At 43.2% G+C, this 27991-nt stretch overlaps 1 protein-coding gene across 2 annotated transcripts; it reads right to left on the bottom strand.

The window, feature by feature from the left end:
- LOC140210224 (natural cytotoxicity triggering receptor 3 ligand 1-like) lies at positions 1 to 27938 on the bottom strand. Of its 2 annotated transcripts, none has more exons than XM_072279100.1 (7): positions 27708 to 27938; positions 27202 to 27510; positions 24604 to 24810; positions 19211 to 19309; positions 18649 to 18686; positions 15619 to 15729; positions 1 to 483 (listed from the first exon to the last, which is right to left on the bottom strand). In XM_072279100.1, exons 1-7 carry the CDS (start codon positions 27751 to 27753, stop codon positions 412 to 414), a joined length of 882 nt encoding a protein of 293 aa, XP_072135201.1. In that variant the 5' UTR covers positions 27754 to 27938; the 3' UTR covers positions 1 to 411. The 2 variants fall into 2 exon arrangements, with proteins under 2 accessions (XP_072135201.1, XP_072135200.1); XM_072279099.1 differs by having other exon boundaries at positions 24604 to 24906.
- Between the last annotated feature and the right edge of the window lie 53 nt (positions 27939 to 27991).

The raw sequence follows: 27991 nt of genomic DNA on the forward strand, positions 1-27991 counted from the left end.
TGAAATCCATAACAATTATAAATATTCCGGGAAGTCATTTATAACCTCAGTCATGAAAAAATAAATTTATCTTTTGCACGATCTGCAGTATATAACTACCAATTAGCTAAAGTGTTGAAATTATAAAAGTAAAATAACAATTATTCACGGCGCTTCCCCTATTTTCTGCTGAGTACCTCAATAGCCATATACATCCAATTGCAGTTCGTTATGATGCAACCTCTGAACTTAATGAACATGCCCACTTCAGTTGTACGCTTATCCTTGCTTTGTTTAAACGTGACCACGAAATCGGAATTCTGATACCGAATTCGATGACTGCGGCCAACCTTGGCATTATTGGTTTAAAAAAGCAACAATTGCAATTAGAGGAGCTTGAAATAATTATATACAGTTTCAGTATATGGGTGATTATGTTTTGATGGAGTAGTCTGCGTTGACATTGATTTCTTCAGTTTGACTTTCATTCTGTCCGTGAATAGTCTGTAATGAAATGTTTCAGAATATCATCATCAAGTGTATTTCTTCTTTAACTTAAACTGTTAATTCATGTAAATACGTCACCTAAACGCATCTTTTATTGATACACTATTAATTCGGAGACTTAACGGTAATACAAAGACACCTGTCTAAAATATGTCTTCGCAACTGAAATATTTTTAATTAATCCCAATTGTCAATTCTCCTTCAACAAAAATGCGATTTAATGCTGGTTACGATGCAAATCACATTTCAAATTCGCTGTTCTTCAAACATTTGTTTTTACATCAATATCTCCTATAGAATTTCTGGTGTTAACCTAACTGAATGCGTGTTGCCCAGCGTCGATAATGTGCATCACAACTGCAAAACGTTCAACTTCACAAATAATTCATGGTCACAGTTTGAGGATAAAGGGAAAGCCTTTTAGGACCGAGATTTGGTAAACAAAAATCTTCACACAGAGAGTGGTGAATCTGTGGAATTCTCTGCCACAGGAAACAGTTGAGGCCAGTTCATTGGCTATGTTTAAGAGGGAGTTAGATATGGCCCTTGTGGGTAAAGGGATCAGTGGGTATGGGGGGAAGACTGGTACAGGGTTCTGAGTTGGATGATCACCCATGATCATACTGAATAGCGGTGCAGGCTCCAAAGGCCGAATGGCCTACTCCTGCACCTATTTTCTATGTTTCTATGTAATAATGTTGCCTGAAGGTCCGTTTTAGGCATGATTCAGACTATTTCTTTAATAATGAAATATGCACATATGATTAAAGTAGAAAATGACGTAACAAATTGGATGACTATTTATGAAAGATTTGTATTTGTAACTCTTTAATATATGCAAATATCTATCAAAATAACATTCAAAGGGGACGTTACGGCCTGAATAAAGGTCTCGATCGAAAAGGTCGAATGTCTGTTCACCTGCTGAGATCAGTCAGCGTGTCTTGTGCTGCTCCATTTTTCCTGAGAATTTTATAGTTAACAGCAGCGTTCTATACGATGAAATCTCAGCAACTGATAGCAGTTTCGGGATGAAAACATAACATCGGAACAGTTAAACATCTTCTGTGGACCATGTGTCCACGAAACTTGGACAAGTCAGCGAGTTAATGTTCATGACTTTCCAATTGATTTCACTGCAGTGTTTCGCTACTGACTGAAAGAGTACCTCTACTGCCACAATCAGGTCACACTCTATTTGGAGGAGCAACGCCTCATATTCCGCCTGGGTAGCCTCCAATCTGATGGCATGAACATTGATTTCTCGAAATTCCGCTAATTGCTTCCAATCCGCCCGCCCGCTCTCCCCACCCCCCGCGCTGCTCTCCTCTCCCTCACCATTCCCCATTCTTGTTTCTTTCTCACAGCTTCTGCTCTTATCTGCCGCTCACTTCTCTAATGCATTCCTTTTGTATCATGGTCTACCGCCTTCTGCTATCGGACTCCCCCTCTAGACCTTTATTTCATTCACCAATCAACTTCCCATTTCTTCACGTCAGGCTCTAATTCCCCCTTTCCCGGTTTCACCTATCACCTGCCAGCTTTTACTTCATCCTCCCCTGTCCTACTTCCTTTCCTATTCTGACTTCTTCCCTACACTTCTAATCCTGGTTGAGGATCTCGGCCTGAATCCTCGACTGTTTACTCTTAGCTATAGATGCTGCTTGGTTTGCAGAGTTCCTCCAGCATTCTGTATGGGTTGCTTTAGACTTCTAGAGTCTGCATATTTTCTCGTGTTTGTCTTCAACAGATTGTTCAGTTTGCATCCTGCAAATCGACAACTATTTACATTTTTCTGCTGATTAATTACCTTTCATCTCGTTCATTTTCTATCTTTTTTCAGGTTTAAAATTGTATGAAGAAAAATTAAATACAAATGTCAGCCTCTTGACAGCAGAGAAGTAGAGTTAACGAATCATACAATATGTATCAGGACATTTAACCAATCATGTGTAGCGACAACACACCAGATCTCTGAAATGATCACAGCTCCAGATGCTGGAAATCCAAGCAACACACGCAAAATGCCGGAGGAATCAGCAGGCCAGGCAGCATCTATGAAAAGAGTACAGCTGACGTTTCGGGGCAAAAGCTTTCGGCAAGACTAGAGGTGTAAAAGCTAAGGAGTAGATTTATAAAGTCGGGGGAGGGGAGAGGTGATAGGAGAAATACTGACGGAGGAGAGGATGAAGTAAGGAGCGGAGAAGTAAATTGGTCACAGAGACAGAAGGCCATGGAATAAGCAATAGCGGGGCAGCACTAGATGGAGGCGCCGGGCGGGCAATGAGTTAAGGTGAGAGAGGGAAAGTTGATTGGAAATGGTGATGGAGGGTGGGGGGCATTACCGTTAGTTTGAGTCATCGATGCCCTTGCCATCAGATTGGAGGCTACCCAAACGGAATGTAAGGTGTTCTTCCTTCAGTCTAAGTGTGGCCGCATCACGGCAGTGGAAGAGACCATGGAAAGACGCATCGGAACGGGAATGGGAAGTGGAATTAAAATGACTGGCCACCGGGACAGCCCGCTTTTTCAGGCGGACGGAGCGTAACCGCTCGGCGAAATGGTCGCTCTGTCTACGTCCGGTATCGCTGATATACAGGAGGCCACGCGGGCAGCACCAGACACGGTATATGACCCCAACAGAGTCACACACGAAGTGTCGCCTCACTGAGAAGGACTGTTTAGTGCTCTGAATGGTGGTGAGGGAGGAGGTGAAGGCGTAAATGTAGCACCTGTTACGAATGCAATAGGAACCCTATCGTGAGTAAATTTAAGGGCAGCGTGGAAGTTGGAGGCAAAGTTGGGTCCCAGCTATGCCTGCTTGAATGTCGGCTACGTCTACCAGTCTATGTTCCACGCCTACACTAGTGATCATCCCGCAATTTTCCTAGGCTATATCATTGCTGCTGCATCCTATACGCGTGCTGAACTCATCGACTTCATCCACTCTTCCATCAAATTTACCTGGTCCAGTTCCGACACCCCCCTCCCCTTTCTCAATCGCACAGTCTCGATATCTCTGGAGACAGTTTATCTACTGCTGTCTATCGTATACTCACAGACTCTCACAGCTGTCTGGAATATACCTCTTCCCACCCTGATACTCGTGAAAAACGCTATCCCCTTCTCTGAATTCCCCTGCCTCCACGGTATCTGCTATCAGGCGAAGGCTTTTCAGTCTAGAAAGAAGGAGATGTCTGTCTTTTTCAAAGAACGGGGCTTCCGTTCCTCCACCATCCACTCTGCCTTCACCACATCTCTTCCCATTCACGACCGTCTGCACTTTCCCCAGCCTCCCCTCCTGTATCAAGGATAGGGTTTCTCTTGTCCTCACCTATCACACCTCTAGCCTCCACGCCAAGTAACTAAATTATCCGAGCTACTACCATCTCCAATGAGATCCTACCATCAATCGCATCTTTTCCTATCCCCCACTTCTAACTTTCCACAGGGATTGCTCGCTACGCGACTCCCTTGACCAATCGTCCTTCCCCACTTATCTCCCTCCTCGAACATCCTTGTAAGCAGAACAAGTGCTACAGCTGTCCCTACACCTCCTCCCTCACGATCATTCAGGTCGCTAAACAGTCCTTCCAGGTGATGCAACACTTCACAGTGGACCTGTGAGTCTACTGGGTTCATGGTGTCCGGTATTGCCCCTGTGGCCTCCAATATATCAGTGAGACCCAACGTAGATTCAGAGACCGCTTTGCCAAGCTCCTATTCTCCGTCCGCCTGAAAAAGCCGGTTCTCCCGGTGGCCACCCACTTCACTACCAATCCGACATGTCTGTCCTCCACTGTCGTGATGAAGGTGCACTCAGGTTGCAGGAATAACCTTATATTCTCTTTGGGTAACCTCCAACCTGATGGCATGAACATCGATTTCTCAAACTTCCGGTAATAGCACTATCTCTACCGCCCCCCACTCCCACTTCACCATTTCCCGTCCCCTTTTCCCTCTCACCTTATCTCCTTTTCCGCCAATTCCCTCCTTCTTGTACTCCTCCCTCCTTTTTTCTTTCTTCCATGGGCTTCTGTCTCTTTTACCAACTTCCCAACTCTTCATCTCATCTTTCCTCCCTTCAGTTTTCACCTATCACTTTGTGTTTCCCTCTCTCCTTCTCCGCTTTAAAAACCTACTCCTCAGCTTTTGTTTTCTCCAGTCCTGCCTAAGGGTTTTTACATGAAACGTCGACTGTACGTTTTTTCCCCCCTAATTGCTGCCTGTCCTGCTAAGTTCCTCCAGCATTTTGTGTCTCTGAAGTAATCCCATTTTCAAGGGAATTGCCCTTATTTTGTATGTCGGGTGTTTAAGTGTTTATTCAAATATTTCTAAAATGTTCTGCAGATCCATTCCTCCACCACCCGCACAGGTAATGTGTTCGAGATGTAAACATACACCAGGGAAAAACTCTTCCTCGAAACATTAACGAAATTGTTAATCTCCCGTGTGCTAAAGGCATCATCCTGCAGGTTAGGGTTAGATGGTGGGTTACTGGGCAGCGGGGAGGAAGGGCTGGACACGCCTATTCAGCTCGTATATCAATCAATGAATAAACTACCCCTCACTGAAAGATGCGTTTTGTTGTAGTTTTTTTTTTAATTCCTCACATTTCTCTGAAAACTCTCGAGACGGCTGTGCATGAAAATCATAGGAGATCAGCAGTTTCAAGAATAATTAAACCACCTGATATGGCACCAACATTGAATACACAGTCAAAATAACTTAGTTCACATTTGTTCCACAATCTAATTGTTTGTCTGTGCAATATCTGAACTTGCTGACTATGCCTTCACACTTTTACGCATTGAGTTGCTACCGTATGCTGGATCATTGCATATTTGCGTTAGCGAACATGTGTACAGGTGTGCATGATAAAGTGGCCATTGAGTTAGATCCTGTTGGTTAATTTCGACTTGGACATTTATTGTAACCACTAGATTGGAACATCATTCGCATTAGTGTGCACCTAGAAGATTAATCTGTATCTGTACATGGGCTCTCTTCCAGGGAAGGTGGGACCTGTACAGAAAACAGGTTGCATCTAAACTGGAGGGGAATAAGGGGATTAATGTTCCAGCAATAATGTTCGCTAGTACTGCACGATGGGACGGGGATGATAAACGTGTTGTGCGTTGCGGGGCGTGGGGGATAGGAACCAGAGTGCTAGAACAGATAATAGAGTGATTGTAGTCACAGATGTTGCAAAGACCTCAGACAAAGTCAGGACAAATGGTTAAACATGGCGGGACTAATGCCCTGAGTTCTGTATATTTCAGAGCAAAAAGTATTGTAGAGAGGGCAGAGGAGTTCACGGCATGGATCTACACATGGAATTATGATATTACAGCCAGTCTTGACATTTGTTTGCAGGAGGGTAGGACTGGCAGCTCAATATTCCAGAGTTCCTTTGTTTTAGATGTGATAGGGAGTGGGAGTTTAAAGGATGAAGGCGGCTTTACTATTCACGGAGCATCGCACGACAGTACTCAGTTAGGACAGGCTGGAGAACTCGTCTAGTGTGGTTCTATGAACAGAAGCGTTGAATAAGTACGTTATTGGGGCTTCATAATAGACCACCCAAAAGTCCGCGGAATATAGAGGAATACATTTGTAGAAAAGTCGCAGATTGTTGCCAGAAATATAAGGCTGCGACAGTAAATGATTTTCAATTTCCACATATTGTCTGGGACGCACATATTGTAAAAGCACTAGATTGGATTCAGTTTGTGAAATGTGTTCAAGGGCGTCTCCTGAATCGTTGCATGGAAATCCCAACGACATGCTGTGCAGTCAGAAACAAGAGAAAATCTACAGATGCTGGAATCCAAGCAATATAGACGAAATGCTGGAGGACAGTCGACGTTTTGAGCTGAGAGCCGGCTAATAACATCGACTGTATTCTTTTCCATAGATGCTGCCTGGCCTGCTGAGTTCTTTTAGAAGTTTGTGTGATATAGTGTCCAATTCCTGATATTCCATTAGAGAAAGATACACGGCAGATGAAACAAGTTTGTATCGGGGAACACTATGATCATAATGACATTAGTTTAAATGCAGTTATAGAAAGGCGATGGGTCTGTTGCTTGGGCTGAAATTTTAAACTGAAGAAAAGCCACCTTTGCCGCTCCGAATGTATCTGACAAGTATGGATTGGGATTCGCTGCTTTCCAGCAAATCTGTGCGTGGTAAGTGGGAATACTTCGAAACTGAAATTGCCATTGTTTGTCATAATAAAAGCCAAGGATGTCAGGTTTGGAGGACCTTGGTTTTCCATAGATATTGAGGACGTAGTGAAATAAAATAAAGAAAGTGCAGAGCACTAAATGAAGTGTAAGGCAAGTATAGGCAGGTAGGAGTGAATTAAGTGCTTGAGAAGTGTAAGAAATGTAAGGGGACATTCAAGACAGAAACCAGGATGGCTTAAGGAAGACGCGAGTGCTCTAGCAGACAAGGTGAAGGAGAACTTCAGGGTCTTCTGTAAATATGTTAAGAGAAAGTTGTTGCAACGGATGAAATTCGTCCTTTGGAATATCAGAATAATATTCCTTGCCTGGAGGCAAAAGTGGTGTGGGAGACTTTGCATGGAGGTTTTGCATCTTTATTAGCTCGGGAGACGAATACAGAGGCTAGAGAAGTGACGCGAAGCACCACAGAGTGGTGAATGCTATGAATCTTACAAAGAAAGACGAACTGTTTGCCGTCTTGAGAGAAATTAGATACGAAAAACCACAAGAGTATGTAAGTTTTTCCCTTGTCAAGTCTAGAATCTCCAGCGGTGTTAGCAGATATATTTCAATCACCGTTAGGAGCAGGCGAGATACTGGAGAATTTTAGTATAGTTAATGTCGTTCCATGTTTAAGAAAGGATCGAAAATAAAACAGAAAATTATAGGCTGGTGAGCCTAACACCAGTAGAGAGATATCTATTTGAAGGCATTTTATTAGACTGGATATATGAGTATTTGTATCGACAGCGATGCATTAGAAATAGTCAGCATGCCTTTGTCCCTGGCAGGTCGTGCCTAACTAATCCTACAGAGTTTTTCGAGTATGTTCCCAGGAACGTTAATTGCCGCAAGGCAGTAGATGTTATCCACATGGACTTTAACGTTAAAGAGAAGTTTGGACAGGTATCTGGATGAGACGACTATAGAGGGCTATTATCTCCAGGTGGGGTCAATTGGGACAAACAGTTTAAATCGTTTGAGTGATCTAGATGGGCCGAAGGGTTCGTGTCTGTGCTGTAGTTTTCTGTAACTCTCCGACACTATGACTCGATGAGATCCACCAAAATACTCGTTGTATCAGCGAAACTGCGCACAATTGGATATTAACATAGAAATATTGGAAACATACAGCACAAAGCTGTGCCGAACATGTCCTCACCTTTGAAAGACCTAGGGTTTACCCATAGCCCTCTATTTTTGCTAATCTCTATGCACCTATCCAGGAGTCTCTTAAAAGACCCTACCGTTTCCGCCTCCACCACTACCGCCAGCAGCCCATTCCACGCACTCACCATTCTCTGCGTAAAAAACCTACCCCTGACATCTCCTCTATACCTACTTCCAAGCACCTTAAAACTATAAACACAAAATAATCTGCAGATGCTGGGGTCAAAACAAAACTCACAACACGCTGGAGGAACTCAGCAGGTCGGGCAGCATCCGTGGAAACGTTGACAGATCGTTTCCACGGATGCTGCCTGACCTGCTGAGTTCCGCCAGCATGTTGTGAGTGTTACCTTAAAACTATACCCTCTCGTGCAAGCCAGTTCAGCCCTGGGGAGCAGCCTCCTCCTCTACACACAATCAATGCATCTCATTATCTTGTACACCTCCGTCAGGTCACCTCTCATCCTTGTCGCTGTAAGGAGAAAAGGCCGAGTGCATTCAACCTATTCACATAAGGCATACTACGCAATCTAGGCAACAACCTTGTAAATCTGTTGTGCACCCTTTCTAAGGTTTACACGTGCTTCTTTCAGGGAGGCGACCAGAATTGAGCACAGTAACATATAGCTGCAACATTACTTCTTGGCTCCTAAAATCAAACCCACCATTGGTGAAACCAATGCACCGTATGCCTTCTGAATCACAGAGCCAACCTGCGTAGCAGCTTTGAGTGTCCTCTGGACTCGGACCCCAAGATCCCTCTGATCCTCAATATTGCCAAGAGTCTTACCATTAATACTACATTCTGCCCTCATATTTGACCTACCAAAATGAACCATCTCACATTGATCTGGATTGAATTTCATCTGCTAATTCTCAGCCCAGTTTTGTATCCTACCAATACCCCACTGTAACCTCTGACAGCACTTCGCACTATCCACAACACCCTCAAACTTTGTGTCACCATCCAATTTACTAACACATCCGTCCACTTCCTCATCCAGGGCATTTATAAAAATCACAAAGAGTACGAGTCCGAGAACAAATCCCTGAGGCACACCACTGGTCACGGGCCTCCATGCAGAATATGATCGTCTAAACCACTCTTTGCCTTCTGTGAGCAAGCCAGTTGTAGATTCTCAAAGCAATGTCCCATTGGATTCCGTACTTTCTTACTGTCTCAATAATCCTTGCTTGGGGTAAGTTATCAAATGCCTTGATAAAATCCATTTACACTACATCTACTGTTCTACCTTCATCAACGTGTTTAGTCACATACTCAAAGAAATCAGTCAGGCTCGTAAGCCACGACCTGCTTTTGACAAAGTCATGTTGCCTATTCTTAATCACATTATGCCTCTCCAAATGTTCATAAATCCTGCCTCTCATGATCTTCTCCATCAACTTAGCACCCACTGGAATAAGAGTCACTGCCCTATAATGTCTTGAGCTATCCCTACTCCTTATCACGAATGAGGAAACAACATCCGCAACCCTCCAAACCTCCAGAACCTCTAACATCCTCATTCATGATGTACAGATCATTTCCAGAGGGTCCCCGATCTCCTGGCTCACTTCCCACTGTAGAATGCGGTGCATCCCATCTGATCCCGGTCACTTATCCACCTTGATTCTTTCCAAAAGCTGCAGCACATCGTATTCTTTGATATCTACATTCTCAAGTTTTTCAGTCCACTGCTAAGCATCCCTGCAATCGCAAAGATCCTTTTCCGTAATGAATACTGAAGCAAAGTATCCGACAAGTACCTTTGTTATTTTCTGTGGTTCCAAACATACGTTTCAACTGTCACACTTGTTTGGTCCTATTCTCTCACGTCTTATAGCCTTGCTCTTCACATTCTCGTGGAAAACCTTGGGGTTTTCCTTAATCCTGTCCGCCGATGCCTTCTCATGGCCCCTTCAAGCTCTCCTAATTTCATTCTTAACTTCCTTCCTGCTAGCCTTATAATCTTCTAGATTCCTATCATTACCTAGTTTTTGAACCTTTCGTAAGCTCTTCTTTTCCTGTTGACTAGATTTAGAAGGGCCTTTGTACACGACATATCTTCTACCCTACCGTCCTTTCCTGTCTCATTGGAACGTACCTATGCAGTTCCCCACCGAAATATCCCCTGAACATTTGCCACATTTCCAGCATCCAAGTTCCTGCCTGATAGCATTATATTTCTTCTTACTACAATTAAACATTTGCTTATCTTGTCTGTTCTTATCCCTCTCCAATTCCAATAGAATTGTGATTACTATCTCCAAAATGCTCTCCCACTGAGAGATCTGACACCTGATCAGGTTCATTTCCCAACACCAGCTCAAGTACAGCCTTTCCTCTTGTTGGCTTATCTACATATTTTGTCAAGAAACCTTCCTGAACACACCTAACAAACTCTATCACATCTAAACCCCTCACTCTAGCGAGATATCAATTAATATTTGGGAAATTACAATCTCCTACCACTACAACCCTGTAATTATTACTCCTTTCCAGAATCTGCTCCCCGATGTGCCTGTTACTTTTGGGTGGTCTATAAAATCACCGAATATAGTTATTGACCTCTTCCTATTCCTAACTTCCACCCACACAGACTCCGTAGATAACCACTCCATGACGTCCTCCTTCTCTGCAGCCGTGACACACTCTCTGATCAAGAGTGCCATGCCCCACCTCTTCTGCCTCCCTCCCTATCCGTTCTGAAACATCTAAAGCCTGACACTTGAAGTAGCCATTCTTGCCCCTGCACAATCCAAGTCTCTGTAATGGCCACAACATCACCCCTCCAAGTACTGATCTACGCTTTAAACTCATCAGCTTTATTCATGATATTCCTCGCATTAAAATAGACACATCTCAAAATATCGGACTGAGCGCGACCCTTCTCTGTCTAGCCTCCTTTTCGCACTGTTTCCACGCTTTCTCTATTTATGAGCCAACCTTTCTTCGTCAATTCAGCTCGGTTCCCACGCTTCAGCAAATCTAGTTTAACCCCCCCCCCCCCCCCCCCCAGTAGCCTTAGCAAACCTTCCCGCCAGAATGTCGGTCCCCCTCGGATTCAAATGCAACCCGTCCATTTTGTACAAGTCACACCTGCCCCAGTAGATTTCCCAATGATCCAGAATTCTGAATTTCTGCCCCCTGCTCCAATCCCTGAGCCACGCATTTATCCTCCACTCATTCTATTCCTGCACACTGTCACATTGCGCAGGCAATGATGCCGAGATTACTGCCAGTATCCAACAGTCTCAAAATAGGGGACTACATGGGAAGAAAATATAATCCTAAGTACAGCCAAGTGTTCCCTGTGCAGTTATTATACTGGCATCAAACGCTAACAATGTTGAAAATTGCCCTTTTCAGAAACGGTGGCAAAATACAATAAGGCTAACTTCCAACAAACCATTCGGTTCTTGGTCATTAGGAAAGCTATGAAAGATTTACTTACTCACTTGCAATCTGCTCACCAGTTTATCCCATTGTATCGCCAGATACGTTTGGCTCCAGAACTCATCTTAGCAATGGTCCAAGCATGGACATAAAGCCCAACTTATAGGAATATGAATGTCAGTGTTATCAGGCAAAACTAGACAATGAACTTCAGGGGACATTCAAATTAGCTACCCATAATAAATATTTTATATTAGTCTTCACTGTGGAAGACTTCCAGTGTGCAGTATATCAGTATGCTGGAAGTCCCAGATGTCAAAAGGCATGACGATTGTGGGGTTACCATAACTAGACGGAAAGTCCTTGGAAAATGAAGGGTTTGGAGGTAGATAAGTATGGCTCAGACGGCGCACACCCAAGAGTTCCGAAAGAGGTGCTTGAATTGATTATAGGGTCATTAATAATGATATTTCAAGTATCAGTAGATTCTGAAATAGCTCCAGAAGACTAGAAAATTGCAAATGTCACTGCACTCTTGAAGAAGGAATAAAAGCTGAAAAAAGGAAAGCTATAGGCCAGTTAGTCTGGCATCATTGGTCGGGAAGATGTTAGTGTTCACTGCTAAGGATGAAGTCTCAGGTTACTTGGAGGCGCATGTTGAAATAGGTCGTAGTCAGCGTTGAATCCCCAAGGGAAAAATTGCCTGACAAATCAGCTGGAATTCTTTGAAGAAATAACCAACAGGATAGACAAAGGAGAATCGATTGATGCTGTGTACTTGGATTATCAGAAAGCCGATGACAAGGTGGCACACATGAGACTGCTAAACAAGCTACGGGCCCATGGTATTACAGGATAGATTCTAGCATGAATAAATCAGTCGCTGATTGCCTGGAGATGAAGGGTAAGAATGAAGGAGTTTTTTTTTTTTTTTTTTTTTTTTTGTCAGGCTGCCGGTGACTAGTGATGTTCCACGGGGTCTGTGATGGAACCAATTATTTTTACATTATATATCAATGACTTGGATGATAGAATATATGGCTTTGTTGCAAAATTTGCAGACAATATGAAGATAGGTGGAGATGCAGACAATTTTGAGGACCTAGAGAGGCTGCAAAAGGTCTCTGACAGATTAGGAGTATGGGCAAAGAAACTGAAGATGGTTGTGTTGTGAAGTGTATAACCATGCTCTTTGCTAGAGGAAATGGAAGGGCTGAACATTTTCTAAATGGAGAGAAAATAGAAAAATCTGAGGTGCAAACGGACTCGGTCGTCCTTGTACATGATTTCATAAAGGTTAATTTGCAGGTTGAGTTTTTTGTGAGGAAGGCAAATGCAAATTAACATTTATTTCAAGAGGACTAGAATATAAAAGAAAGGAAGTGATTTTGAAATTTTATAAAGCTCTAGTGAGGACTCACTTGGAGTATAGTGAGCAGCTTTGGGCCCCTTATCTTAGACAACATATGCTGAAATTGGAGAAGGTTCAAAGGAGGTTCATAAGAATGATTCCAGGATTCAATGGCTTACCATGTGAAGAGCGCTTGATGGCTCTGGGCCAGTATTCACCAGGATTCAAAAGAAAGAGGAGAGACTTCATTGGAACCTATCGAATGGTGGAAGGGCTCGTTGGTGTGGACCTGGGGAAGATAGTTCCTATTGTGGGATTATCTAAGACCAGAGGACATAACCACAGAATAGAAGGGCGTCCTTTTAGAACTGTCATGGTCCGGATCAGGTTCCCTTTAAATTTACTTCCTTTGTTTTACGAACCGGACCGTTGACTCCCTGTTTCCCTTTAATTCCCTGTTTTCCCGTGTCCCTCGGGCTTGGTGATTAAAGGCAATTTACTCTCAACTGAACCGGCAATTTATGAGTCTCGTACTTTTGCCGTTCGGCGCGAGAGCTTTCTGGGGCTTTAACGAAGTCACCGAAGCTAGTGCGAGCAAATGACATCTGGCCGGAGCCAACTAAGTTTCTTGCCCGAACAAGATAACTGTCCTACCGAAGTCAGTGCCAGCAAGCCGCCTTCCCTTGCCAAAGCGGGTCCGTCAAATTTAACCCGCCGGGATGAGTCAAGAGCTCGCCGCTGCTTGGAGCGCAATTTGCGGCCAGTTATAGTACTGTCTGTCGTTGTGTCGTCTCCGTATCCATGTCCTGTGTCTAAAAAGGGGTCGTGGCCCTGTACTCTAGAAGGATCCTGACCCTGTGTCTAGAAGAGTCCAGACTCTGTCCTGTGTTTAAGGAGGATTCCCGGCTCAGTGTTTTACGTCCTGTGTCTGAGGCTGTCCAATAAATAAGAAGAGCACCGGCTCCATATCCTGTGTAAAAGCAGGAGTTCCGGCTCGGTGTTCTATGTCCTGTGTTTGAGTTCCAAGTCCAAGCTCTGAGGTTCAATTATCCAGTCCTGGCTCCGGGGTTCCAAGTATCAGGTCCTGGCTCCGGGTTCTAAGTATCAAATCCTGGCTCCGGAGTTCAAAGTATCAAGTCCTGGCTCCGAGGTCCGTGTTCCGAGTCCTAGCCTGGACCTTGAGTCCTTATCCATTACGGTTATTCCCACTTCCGCTTTGACCTCCTTGTAACGAGCAATGACCTCAATTTAGTTAACCTTACAAAACGTGATTGTGTCCTGTATTTGGGTCCATCCTTGCTCCGCACGTGTAACAGAAATGAGATAAGGAGGAATTTCTTTAGCCAGAGACTGGTGAACATATGGATTTCTTTGCTACAGGCAACTGTGGAGGCCATGTCTTTATGCATATTTATAGGCAGAGTTTGATCGATCTTAATTGGTCAAGGCATGAAGGGATTTAGGGAGAAGGCAGGAGACTGGGTGTGAGAGGAAAATTGGATTAGCCAAGATGAACTGGTGGAACAGACATGATGATCCAGTTGGCCTAAATCTGTTCTATATATTGTGGTCTTATGGTCTTACAACTTTCACAAAGGAATACGGTAAAGATTACCAGAGGTAAACCATCCAATCTCGGAACAAGAAAGTAGGATGTCCTTGGCGATCCCTCATCAGGCTAACAATCTTGATTTGTTTAATAATGACCAGTATTACACCCTGATATCAGTTATGCCCACATTACTCAATTCCATTTACAACTCGTCAGCAATTCTTCACGATAAGCGGCAAGTAATAGTTGAAGAATTGCCAAACCATGAAGATAAATAAAACTGCAGCTTATAACAACATATGTTTGGAAGAACATGAAGCTGCAATCGTGTCATTCCCGCCATTAACTGTCACAACAATAGATTCCGTAGCGCAGCAGATTAGGCAATTACACTCGTGAATATGCCCGTGTCAGCTATTTCTTATTTCATTGTGGTAGCATTTAACTCCATTGATTACGTCGTAGTATTTGTCCAGACTTGTACACAGCACAGCGAAGCTACGTTGCCTGTTTGCATTTGGCCTTGCATGAGAAATTGGACTGTCGAGTCAGCTGAATCCGAAGACTAGCGTTATTCTATTAATATTTAGATGTTCTTTTCAGCCGCAGTGTGAGCTTCCTTTTCCATTTGAGGGTTTTAGTTAACGGCGCTGTTTGGCCTAGCGTTTATTGTTTTATTTTCCCTTTAACACTGTTTGCATTAAAGTTTGTGAACTATCGTCCCGTTTTAATGTCTCTCACTCCGCACTTAAGCCATATCTGAACCAGGTGAAATTAACTCCCTGATGGTCATCAAGAACTATTAATTTGACTGGACTAGCCACATAAATGTCATAGCGTTTCAAAACTTGGAAATCTTGGAGTAAGCGACTCAACTCCAGACATTGCAAAATCTTTCCTCTTTCTTCAAACCATAAATTTGGTGTGGCAGAGTTAACTTCACTGCTTCAGGTAAGTGCAGTTTCAACAACTCTCCAGAAAATTAGCACAATTCAATGTAAAACAACCCATGTCATTATTATTAGTCTATTGACCTATGTTTTCACTCTCGTCATGGGAGGTATGAGAAACTCTCACTGCCCTATGTTGGGTATATTCCATCATTTTCTCCATCGTCACATGGCATACATTGAAAACTATCTCCCAATAGCAGAGTGAACCTAGCAGATGGATTGTAACTGTTCAAGGCGGCTGCCACCAACACCTACTCAATGGAAATAATAGGCAATAAAGTCTGTCCCGGCCAGCGACATCGAATAGCACCAATCAATTACAATAAAACTAAAGAGACGAAGTGAGCGTGTTTAAATGCGCGAGACTGCATTCTGTTACATGGAAAAACACAAAAACATTAATACAGCAATGATAATTGTTTAAAAATATTTTATCATTGATTTGCTAGTTCCTCCATGAATTTACTCGTTCTACATACCTGGGCATATATTGTATTCTGTTCAGAATCTCTGACTATAGTGGACGTCTTGGCCCGAGCCATATTTAGAGTGACGTATGTTAGCTTTTGATCATCTTCGGATTGCTTTGTCTGAAAATCATCAACAATCTGTTATAATGTTTCCACCAATAAAATGTATGTTTTTGCAATAAATATTTGACCATAGCCCAAAAGGAACATCGCACTGCATATGACAGCAACGCACAAAGTGCCGACAGCTTTGAAAAGTCAGTTATAATTTAAATCTTGCGTTTCCTTTGATGAAGCAACCAAACAGTAAAACTGCTTTATTTTCTTCTACCGATCTCTAGTCATAAATGGAGAAACCTCGGCTTGCGGATCGAAAATAACAAAACAAAAATATTGATAAGTTGAGTTAATAAAAATAATATTTGATGCCCTGTGGAGATGGTAACGGAGCGCCTCAATTTTGAATAAGTCAATTTTCAACAATCTTCTCTTTTCGACAGAGAAGCCCAAATTTAAGAGAGTGGGCAAATGTTTGGCTGATGGTGTACAACTTTAGCAAATGAGAGATCATCAACTTTCAAAGAAAAAAAATGAATATCGAGTATTAATTATACGTTGAAAAGTTTCAGCATGCTGTTTTACAGAGGGCCTTGAGAGTGTTTGAATGTATCGCAAGATGTTGGTTACCTGACGAGAGAGGTTATCGAGAAGGCAAACGGTATGGTTTCCTTTGTTGAGAGAGGGCTTGCATTTAACAGCAGTAATTGCACATGACACGGGTGTGGACGCATCCGAAGTATACCGTGCAATGGTAGTTCTCTTACTTGAGAATGGATAACCTGGCATCGGAGGCGATTCAATGAACATTCAAAGTTTTATTCCAGAGAGGAGTGAATTACTCCTGGGATAGATTGAGTTGCATGGGAGTTGCATGTACGCTGTAATTCAGAAGCATGGGCTGATATCTTATGGAAACATACAATATAATGGGAGAGATATATGTAAGGTACAGGTATTGAAGAACTAGGAGCCATAACCCCAATTCGGAGGAGGCATAAAGGACAGAAATGAGCAGAAACTGCTATTCTAAGAGTTTTTTTTTTGTTGAATTCTATGCTCGGGGAGCATTTTCGGCTACCTTATTTAATCTATTTAGGACACAGTTAGATTTTTGCACAGCGAGAATATTAAGGCTTACGAGACAGATTAGCTGAATCTGAGATCACAGCCAGATCAGTCATGATGCTGCTGAATAACGCAGTCGGCTCGACGAGCAAGGTGGCCTACTGCTGCTTTTGTCACTTGTGTTCTGGCGAGCTTTTTAAAAATTATTATGTCCTTAGTGTGGATGTAGCAATGGGTGTCAGAGACGGGCGTGACTGTACCATAATAATCATGCCTGACCTCAATAGTCAAATTCCGTAATACAGTAAACGGAGAGTTGCTGGAATGCATTCGTGATGGCCTAACGAATCCGTTTTTGTCGTAACCGTACAGAGAACGGGACGTTCATGATTCAACGGAATGCAAATGGAACGCAGTAATAAGCAGTCGTGTTGTGTGCGGTCCCGTGTTGAAGGCCGGCCATAGCACAGTCTAACTCTTTATTGAGTTGGAGAATAAGGTATCTGAGTTTGAAAATAACTTCCAGAGTCTAAGCCGAGAAAGTAAGGTTAGAGTGGCTATGATAGATTAGGTAACAATTCAAAAAGCGATTCTGAATCTAAGGAGAGCATCAATTGCCCTTTGCTGTCCAGAGAAAATGGAACAATATAGTTTATATAGTTCAACTATAACTCTCTATCATTAAGCAGGCAAGTTGGTACATTTGAGAATTATTGTCACATGTACGGGGCTACTCTGAAAATAAAATTGTATTTAGCATGCCAGAAATGTAAAACAGATACAAATGCAGAATAAAGTGCGGGCAAACAACAAGATACAGAGTAAAGTGCGGGCAAACAACAAGATTCAGAGTAAAGTGCGGGCAAACAACAAGGTGCAGAGTAAAGTGCGGGCAAACATCAAGACTCAGAGTAAAGTGCGGGCAAACAACAAGATGCAGAGTAAAGTGCGGGCAAACAACAAGATGCAGAGTAAAGTGCGGGAAAACAACAAGATGCAGAGTAAAGTGCGAGAAAACAACAAGATTCACAGTGAAGTGCGGGAAAACAACAAGATGCAGAGTAAAGTGCGGGCAAACAACAAGATACAGAGTAAAGGCGGACAAACAACAAGATGCAGAGTAAAGTGCGGGCAAACAAGATGCAGAGTAAAGGCGGACAAACAACAAGTTGCAGAGTAAAGTGCGGGCAAACAACAAGATGCCATAACGAGGTAGGCTGTGTAGTCAAGAGCCCACTTTATCATTTTAAGGGAGCTTCAAATTATCTTTGAAGCGCGGGATAAGAGCTGTGCTTGAATCTGGTGATCCGTGCTTCCAGGTGTTTGTATCCTCCATGTGTTGACGGGCGGCGTAGCAGTACAAAAGACAAATGTACATTTGACTGTTGTACCGTACGGTGGGAAGTATAGACAGAGTCCATGGAGTGGAGCTTGGTTACCCTGAAGTGATGGGCAGTGTACACAGCTGTCCGAAGTGTAAATAGCATTAGGTCTACAGTCCTTGGAATCCAGTTTAGTAAATATGTTCAAAATGGAGCAGATATTGTTGTAGACCGAGAGAATGACGCGGAGGTTAAATAACAGCCTAATGGATTGGGGTATATTGGGTGTGCATAGAAAAGGGAATTGAATTTAGGTTATATTGTACCGGCAAACAAGCCAATCTGCTTCTATTTTACGTCAATATCCGTGATTCCGCTTCTCATGTCAACTAATATTCAGGAGCTCTCTGCACTGTGCTTGCATGTGATGATAATAATACCTAATATCAGTTGTCCTACTATTGTCGTTGAATTTGATCATACAGCGAACAGAAATGTATATAATGGTATTTGGAAGGTCAAGCGAATGCAATATTTAGGTGAAATTGCCCAACATACTTTGAATATATATGCTGCATTAGAAAATCCTTACCCTGGTGTTGTCGCGCCCATTTGACATCCTGCGCATTCCTAGAGTGGATGTGATTAAGAAGGATAAGACTTAATTCATTTTCGTTCGTGGCAGTGAAGCGTTGTTGCTGGAAACCCGCTAGCCCATAATCAATGTCATGAAAATATTATAATGTCCTCACTTTTTCACTTTGTCTTTATTTACTCCTATACTGTACAACTAGCATCAGGATTGATTATTTAAAATGTAAGTATTAAGAGTTTTCTTCAGTTTGTAAATATTCGGATCAATTCATAACCACTATATTTTCCGTCATAAACAGTTACCCTTCCTTAGTCCCGAATCTGGAACAACAATTCCCAGCACAGACCGTTCACCAACCAGTCGGAGACTAATGCAAAGGTTAACTTTCGGGAGACGCTGCACTCAAGAAGATGGGTATGATGCGTCATAGGTCGTCTAATTTTGGATTATTCGAACAGATATATAGTATCCGAGCAAGTAGCCAAATGCATAGTATTGTTTAATTCAAATGGTTAACTATATGAGTAACCCAAGATGAAAAAAAAGTCCAGAATCTTACCTCTGCCTATCACAATGAAAATGACAATCAGGAACAATATTATTCCTGTTCCTAGGTAGCCATAAATCCGTTGATCAAACGAATTGTACTTGTCAGAATCTGTAATGTTAATAATGAATTTAGTGGTGAGCTTTACATTGTATACGTGATTTAAATTGTAATACAGGAAATATTTCATCTTTGTCGTATTACTTTATCTAATATTGGATTATGACTGTTCGGGCGAATAAACATACAAAGCTGCTTTCCCATGCTGCAGCTCCCTATCGCACTGGCGAACATTTGTAACTGTGTAGGATGTGTTCTGGGGTCATGAGATGTGTTTGAGATGTGCACTCGCAGGAGTTTCAAACTGTTCGTAGTTACCAGTACTGTGCCGCCGATGCAGAGGGTGCGAGTTCTCCAGAAGTCGACAACTATCTTCCTTGCTAAGTGACATAGAGGCAGCAGGCCTCGAGATCTTCCACTTCATTTCTGTATGCCGTCGCATCGTTGTTGGTTATGAGCCCCACACTGTCGTTATATCGAAGAACCTGACAATGCCCTGGGGAAGGGGGGGGGGGCACAGTTGTTGAGGATGATGAGGAGGGAGAAACAGTTGTGCAACTTGACTACCTGAGGTCTGTAGTTTATGAAGTTCAACACATAATTGCGCAGTTGTTTATTCAGACTGAGAAGTAGGATATTGTTCACCAACCCTCGGGGCAGCAGTGTTGAAAGCCGAAGTGAAATCCGGAAACAACATTCCAACATAAATGTCCTTGTTTTTTAGGTGTGTCCGAGCATTACGATCTGAATGTAGCTCGTGCTTAATCTAGCTGTGTTCGATCTTGATTTTAACACTGTGTAACGCTCCTGGACGTGTTATCAGTTACAACTGAGTTTATATATTGTTCGGAACTTCCATTTCTTCGCTTTACCTTTTATTATTCAGGGCTTCGCTGATTCTTTTTTTTTTTAATTTGGAATTCGTAACTGCTGATATAATGGTAGTAAGTTTCTCCCCCCCCCCCCCCCACTAATTAATATCGGTTACCTTTGTTTATTCAGGCATTGATATCATCACGGAACATCTTCGAAGTAGTCCGTAGAGAAGATGGAAAGATGGATAATGAACCATGTATTTATCACAATGCAGAGGGGCGGGGGGCCTTGATGGCGGACCCAAATGGAAGACACGGACACTGAAGTACAAGGAAAAGGACTTGACTAGAGCTGGGACGTGGCAGGATACAGACAAGGATAAGGAACTATAAACTAGGAGTCTGGGCATGGGAAAGCGGGAGCAGGACTAGGAACCATGGACTTGGAGCCTGTGCTTGGACTGGACAAGGACACAGAACCTCGGTCTTGCCTCAGGCTCGGTCCCCAGTACTAAGCAGGATCATGACATGGCTACCAGATGGGAGGCTGGGGTCTTGAGGCTTGAGGCTTGGAGACAGGCTTGGGGTCTTGAGGCTTGAGGATTGGAGATAGGCTTGGGGTCTTGCGGCTTGAGGCTTGGAGACGGGCTTCGGGTCGTGAGGCTTGCGTATTGGAGACAGGCTTGGGGTCTTGAGGCTTGAGTCTTGGAGACAGGCTTGGGGTCTTGAGGCTTGAGGCTTGGAGACAGGCCTTGGGTCTTGGATCTTGGGTCTAGGGTACTTCGAAGCTTGGGTATGGACTCCGAGCCAGAGACTGGGCAAGGACCCAGAACCTGGGACTTGACTCAGGCTCGGACTCCAGAACTAGATGAGGACAAGACGAGGCTACAGTACTGAACATGGCTTGGGTGAGGAACACCAGTGTAGGGCGAGCCACAAGGACAGGTAAAGTCACATGGACAGGACTCTGATAGGACGGGACTAGGCATGGACTGGATGAGGGCCTTCAGGAGCACGATGGCTTGGACTAGAAGAGACGGAAGCACGGAGCCTTGGACTAGAAGAGACGGGAGCACGGAGCCTTGCACTAGAAGAGACGGGAGCACGGAGCCTTGGACTAGAAGAGACGGAAGCACGGAGCCTTGGACTAGAAGAGACGGGGGCACGGAGCCTTGGACTAGAAGAGACGGAAGCACGGAACACAGAGCCGTGACCCCTCCTTGGGAACAGGACGTAGGGCCGGGACGCATACACAGAACGCTGAACATGAGGAGACGGATACATCTCAAGGTGGCGGCAAACGGCCGGACTCACCTAGCGAAGGCGTGGACACAGAAGCAGTTCCCAACTCTAGCTAGCAGCAAACGGTATCCAGGCAGAGAGTCAGGTGAGGGGGGGGGAAGACAAGGAAGGGAACAGAACAGTCCAGCAGGGAATCCCTGGTTTGCGGAGGTATTTACGTCTCAGGCAAAAAAAAAAAGAGAATCATGTGCCTACAGCAGAGATTGGGGAAAACCAGAAACAGTGGAATAAAGAGTTATGGACCGGACCGTGAACCAGAATACGGACTTCACGGACCGGACCATGACAGTATTACGGGGTTAGAGGTGAGGTTGTTGTACACTGCAACAACTTCACGGTCATTCCCGCAGACTGCAGGCTCATTCGCTGATTTATGTTACTAATTCAAATCAATGAATCAATTCCGAATTTGTCAGAGGTATTGTTAACTTACAATAACTATGCAATGTTTTGGGGCAATATGCACCCGTATCTTTGGTGAAGTTGTGCGCACAAACCTACTCCAGTCCAACGGAGACATCAGAAAGGCCTCAACTTTGCGACGTATATAGACAGCTGATTAGGTAGTTCAATACCTAGATGTGCATACCGATGGCTGCTCACTCATCCTACGTATTTCTGCGCTGCAGAAAGCATGTATCACCACCAAAACGGGCGTCCTGCTTTCAGATAACTACCAGTGAAGGTTTCTGAGCTATCTCACTTACACAAGGAAACCCATCTTCTCGGTATCATTCTTATTTCAGGAATCTGCTGCCCGTGGTTCACGACACCTTTGCATCCGAATGAGGAGCAACGCCATCGACGTCAAAACAAAACTCCATCGCGGGATTGATAACATGACCCCAGCGTATTAGATTTCTTTCGGGAAGAGTTGCGGTCTAGAACCAGCTATCAAATTTTCAAAATCAAGGGACGAATGTTGCCATCTTGATGACAATTCCTAGGCGCTGCCATATGAGATGACCTGTTCAAGGCCGACTATTTAGATGCAATCACAAGGAAGGAGCAAGGGCAGCTTTAACTTATTAGGAGGTTAAGTGACTTGCCTTCTCACCGAAGGTCCAAAATCCATCGAAATTATTGTCCTTTGCAAAGGAACATGTATCTACAGGTACAGAAGAAGCACTGTAGACTCCCAGTAGCATCGGACGGGCATGTGACTGTGTATTCAGCATTCACAAGAAAAGAAGAACATAATATAAATTATACACAGTTTTTACAATACAGAAGAGAAGACCAAACGCGTTCTTTTTGATGCAGAAGATCAAAGTGTTCCGAGTGTGCCTATACTGTACCAATCAGGGTTTTCAAGGCTAGTTCATGAACGGAATGCCGGAAAAAACGGCTTTTCTGAAACTCGGCCGTGCTGGACCTCAGGCTTCTGTGCCTCCTGACCACCAGGAAGTCTGCAGCTGCTGGAAATCCAGAGCAACACCCACATAACGCTGAAGGAACTCAGCAGGGCACCAAGCCTGTATGGAAATGAAGGAACAGTCGACGTTTCGGTCCAAGACGCCAGTATTTTCAGTACTGGTAATAAAGGGGAAAGACTCCAGAATAAAAACGTGGGGGGAGGGCGAAGGAAGATATCTAGATGGTGACAGGTGAAGCCAGGTTGGTTTAAAAGGTAAAGTGCTGAAGAAGAAAGGATCTGATAGGAGGGGAGAGTTGGCCATAGGATAAAAAGTTGGGTGGTTTTGGGATGGTAGAACAGGGGACCGGGAGGGAAAATATTTTTACCCGAAGGAGACATAGATAATCATGCCATCAGGTTGGAGTCTACTCAAACGGAATATAAGGCATTGCTCTTCCACTCCAAGTGTGGCCTCATCTCGGAACTAGAGCAGACAATGCACCAACATGTTGAAACGGGAATGGAATTTGGAATTCCCGCTTTTGGTGAATGGAGCATAAGTGGTCAAAGAAGCGGAGGCCCAGTAATGACGAGCTTCAACAATACAGAGAAGGCCGCATCGGGAGCGCTAGATACACTCGAGGTCCCCAGCAGATTGGCAGGTGGTGTTTACTCATCTGCAAGGGTAGTTTGGGGCCCTAATGGAATTGAGGACGGAGGTGAATTGAGAAGTGTAGAGCTTAGGTCGCTAGCACGAATAAGTGTCTAGAGGGAAAATAGTCAGGAGGGACGTATAGCCAAGGGATTCACGGAGTATGGGATCATTTTGGAAAGCGGGAGAGGGGTGAGGTAAAGATATGTTTATCCCCTGTCTGATGTTAATCATGAGAGGGAAGTCATCCTGTAGACAGCATCATCTGGGGAAACATGCATCCGCGGTTGGTTGGGAAACATATACGAATGTACATTTGAAGGTTTTCTAACTTGTTTTACCATGGTCTGGTGAGGCAATGTAAGAAGCTGTAGAATGGTGGACTATGCCGAGTACATTACGGACTAATCCCTACAATCTCCAGGTATCTACAGGAGACGCTGCCTCAGGAAGACAATATCCATAATCGGGTACCCCCACATTCGGGTCACGCCATCCTTGCACAGATGCCAGTCGTCAACTGAAAAAGAAGGCAGAAATTCTTCGCCATTTGGTGCAAGAAATGCTATTTCTCTTCAACCATTTGGCTTTTTGGACCAAATCACAGAACTGCAATTACTGTAGTTTAGCACATGACGACTTCGCACTAAGATGGATTATTTTTAATTACAATTGCGTTTCTTTTTGATTAATTTTGTAAGATAGGTTGAATTTATTTATTTTTTTTTTGTATTGTTGTGTATCTGGTGCCATGAGCCCACGATGCTGCTGCAAGTAAAATTGTCATTGCACCTCTGCACCCATGCACGTGTGAATAACAGAATAACCTATACTTTGGCTTTGACATCGGTCAGTTTTACAGATTTGGATGGAATCATGCAGCATTATGTTAGCGCAGAAAAGTTGGCGGGAATGTGACGTATAAGATGAAGTTATGTTGAAAGACAGAAAAGGCACTTGAATTCAAAGAAACATCGAGGTCCCGTTCCTTATGTCTTCGGTATCTGACTTTATGTGGTGTTATATAACCATAATGTATTTTCATAAATTATGGATGACAGCTATAATACATGTGCTATGAAATAAGTTTTACCTTTCAGTTATTATCATTCTTGGTGATGGACTGTTTCGGTTCTTTTTAATTTCTGAAAATGTTGAAGGTTGTTTAGTGTGAACCGCTTGGAGGCTAAAATACACAGAGCTGCATAGCTGATCTTACCTGGGCTATAGAAAATGTAGCTGATGTTGGCAGGGTTTGGAAGAGCATTGTGAGAAACCTGGCAGGTATAAATTGTCCCGTCATCCACAGGCTCAGTCTCAGTCAGGCAGCTTGAAGCCTCGTACAATCCCGCAGTTGTCTTTGTTTTGATTGGCTCGACCTCAGGTATAATATCTGACCCATTCTTGTACCAAGTTATGTTCAGACCTTGCGGGAAAAACGCAGCGGTGTTACAAATAAGAGCGAGGGTGACTGGCTTGTTCTTAGGCAGCATAACCTTCAGACGCAGCGGGGTTGGAGGATCTGGAAATAAAATGGTTTAGTTTTAGCAACACAAAGCTTTTAACAAATTTGAAGCATATTACATTGCAGCATCAAAATATCTTAATGGAATGACAATTGTCTTTCAGCCTTCTGCAACAAGTTTAGAACTTTTTATTTAAATATCTAACTTGTTTTTTTCTGTGAGATTCAATCCCTCAAGAACCAAACTGCGTTTTTTTTTTAATTGATTGTTGAATGCTTTGTTTTTATGGGTCACGCCAACTTGTACATCTCTTGCTATTTCTAGGTCTTGTGGAACTAAAAGAGAGGTAGCTATAGAGAAAATGAATGAAACACTGAACTTCATGTACATAATTTCAGATCCAAAGCATTAAATTGAAAGTTACGTTGCCCCGTTTTCGATTATAATTCGGTGACCCAATTGAAGAAGTTTACTTCTTTACAATACTTTAGCCGGACAATTTGAAAATTACACTCTCTCTGGTCAGATATATATAAACATAGAAAACCCACAGCACAATACAGGCCCTTCGGCCCACAAGGTTGTGCCGAACATGTTCCTACGTTAGAAATTACTAGGGTTATCCATAGCCCTCTATCTTTCTAAGCTCCATGTACCTATCCAAAAGTTTCTTAAAGACCCTATCATATCCGCCTCCTCTAGCGTTGCCGGCAGCCCATTCCACGCACTCACCACTCTCCATGTAAAAACCGCACCCCTGACATCTCCTCTGTACCTAGTCCCAAGCACCTTAAACCTGTGCCCTCTTGTGGCAGCCATTTCAGCCCTGAGAAAAAGCCTCTGACTATCCACACGATCGATGCCTCTCATCATCTTATACACCTCTATCAGATCATCTCTCATCCTCCGTCGCTTCAAGGAGAAAAGGTTGATTTCACTCATCCTGTTTTCATTTGAGTAGGTATTTGGTTGTTAATTTGAGTAGGTAACCCGGGGACAAGGATTATTCATAACTAAAATGAGATGAAGAACACGGTTGAGTAAGAAGAATTGCATTAAACAACGTAAATCTGAACCAAGAGGGATCCTGCTCTTTAGAATCATGTTTATCAAAGAGAGAAAGAAAAAGTTTCTGAAATTCGAAAACAATTTACCGAAACAAAAATACAGCCACAGATATTTTTCAGACTATGTGAAAAGTCCAAAGCGCTTTGAATTAGTACTCCCATCGTGAATTATTATTGTTCAACTCCATTTACAATGGTTCACGCAGAATGTGAGCTTGAGGTGCAAACACTCAAATAAATTTGCGTCCACAATCCTCACTCTATATGAGTGATCGTACCGTCGTTTCCCATTCTGAAACTAAAACCTTGGGCGAAACGGAAGGCTCATTCAAAAAGAATGATTCATGTCATAAAATTGATCGATCATCATTGCATTGTCAATCATTCAGTCTTTCAAGTCCCAGCATGTTCCAGGAAAAAAAAAACAAGAGTGTGATCAAATCACACACTTCAGAGAAATATGTGGCAGCAATGAAGCTGGTCCAGGAGAAATGCACACACATAAAGAAAGAAGCGCTGTACTTGTGAGATGATATCACAAGTCTGGATGGAAAAGGAATCTTGGCCTTATAGATTTATGTGAGGCTGAGATAGGCCGGATGGTCAGAATTCTCGTTTTCTATCCTGTGGCAGGTGAGTCCAGAAAGAAAAGGCACTTTGTAACGGCGGAAATTTAGAAACGTTATGCGTTCGTTTTTACCCCACATAGAGACTGGTACCACAGTAAGTACATTGTACCGAATCTTGATGGGAAGGCTCAAGCAAGTATAAACCGAATTCAGGAAAAGCCAAATTCAGCTGGACCGTTTCTTTCTACGACACGTCTACGATTCCGTCATTCTATGCACTTAAAAAAAATAATAAATAGTCTCACTGAGCGCGAGCATATTCGACACCACAAATAGAACCTCTTTCAACAACGTCGACAGGTTGTCTATAGTGTGCACATTGGATATTACAACAGCCTCCCATTAGCATTTCATCAATAGGATTAAAACTGCCCCAGACTGCAGTCATTTTACTATCCAGGGTAGGAAAGCCATGCCGCATTTACTGATCAAGCACTGTCACTTCTGACCCAGATGGCTGCTTGAGAATTTAGGAAGTTACCCATTAGCTACATAGTATGCTTCTAACAATCATGGATCACTAAATCAGCTCGGCAGTAATGTTGGTTTTCCTAGTAACGCCCAAATCCATTAGATAGAGAAAGCACAAAACATTTTACACAAGGGGAGCGAGCGAATGGGACAGACAGACCTCGCCTGGTCCTCTGGCACTCACCGTAAACCATCAGCTTTGTACCCGTCCCATTTGAAACTGTGGCGTGTATCAACCGGCAGAAATAAACCCCGGCGTCTTCTGCTGTCACAGCATTAATCTGTAAGATGGCACTTCCCTGGCTTAGGAAATATGAATAGATTCTTCTGTCGAGTCTCTCGTCCAGGTAACTGTCTTCCCCGTCTCTCCACCAATGCACTCTCACGTATTTATGGGGCAAAATTGGAAAGATGCAGTAAAGTTTTGCCGTGTCACCTCTCGTCACCGTAACCTCGGGATCTTGCCTCAAGGTGAACGTAGAATTACCTTTGGCTGTTGGGAAAGCATTAAACACAAAATGAAACATCTAGTCCGAATGATACACGGATGATTACGCAAATCATATATAATTGGCGTTCAACGAAAAACAGAAAAATACAGCTACATTGATAGAAAATAACAAATGAAATGCAATATTAAATATTAATCAGTTGAATATAAAATAAGATTGTAGCGAGAGAGAAGTATACCGGTGCCGCTGACATTCAGGATGATTAATGGCAGCAAGAGTCTCATTATCTCACAGCACAAAGCTGAAAGAAACAGTTGAATGAACGAAGTGGCAAATAAACAGCGAGAGGAGTGCTACCAGTAAGGTTTGGTTCCAGTGGGCGTGTCCGGCTTCAAATCTGCACACATATTAATTACATCTCTACGCAACAACACACTTTAATTTTTCAGTTACTGGTTGCTCACGCGTCTCCAAATGCTGCGCAAAAGACAAATCTTTTTACCTTTTTTTGTTTTTGCTGTG

Source organism: Mobula birostris, chromosome 15 (genome assembly GCF_030028105.1).
Source record: "Mobula birostris isolate sMobBir1 chromosome 15, sMobBir1.hap1, whole genome shotgun sequence".
NCBI lineage: Eukaryota > Metazoa > Chordata > Chondrichthyes > Myliobatiformes > Myliobatidae > Mobula > Mobula birostris.

Coding starts and splice junctions, on each gene's coding strand:
- LOC140210224 (XM_072279099.1), bottom strand. CDS start 27,753: ATGAGACTCTTGCTGCCATTAATCATCCTGAATGTCAGCGGCACCG. Junction 24,907..27,201: donor TACAAAGCTGATGGTTTACG/GTGAGTGCCAGA, acceptor TTTTATTTCCAG/ATCCTCCAACCCCGCTGCGT. Junction 484..15,618: donor AGAATACAATATATGCCCAG/GTATGTAGAACG, acceptor ATTTCATTACAG/ACTATTCACGGACAGAATGA.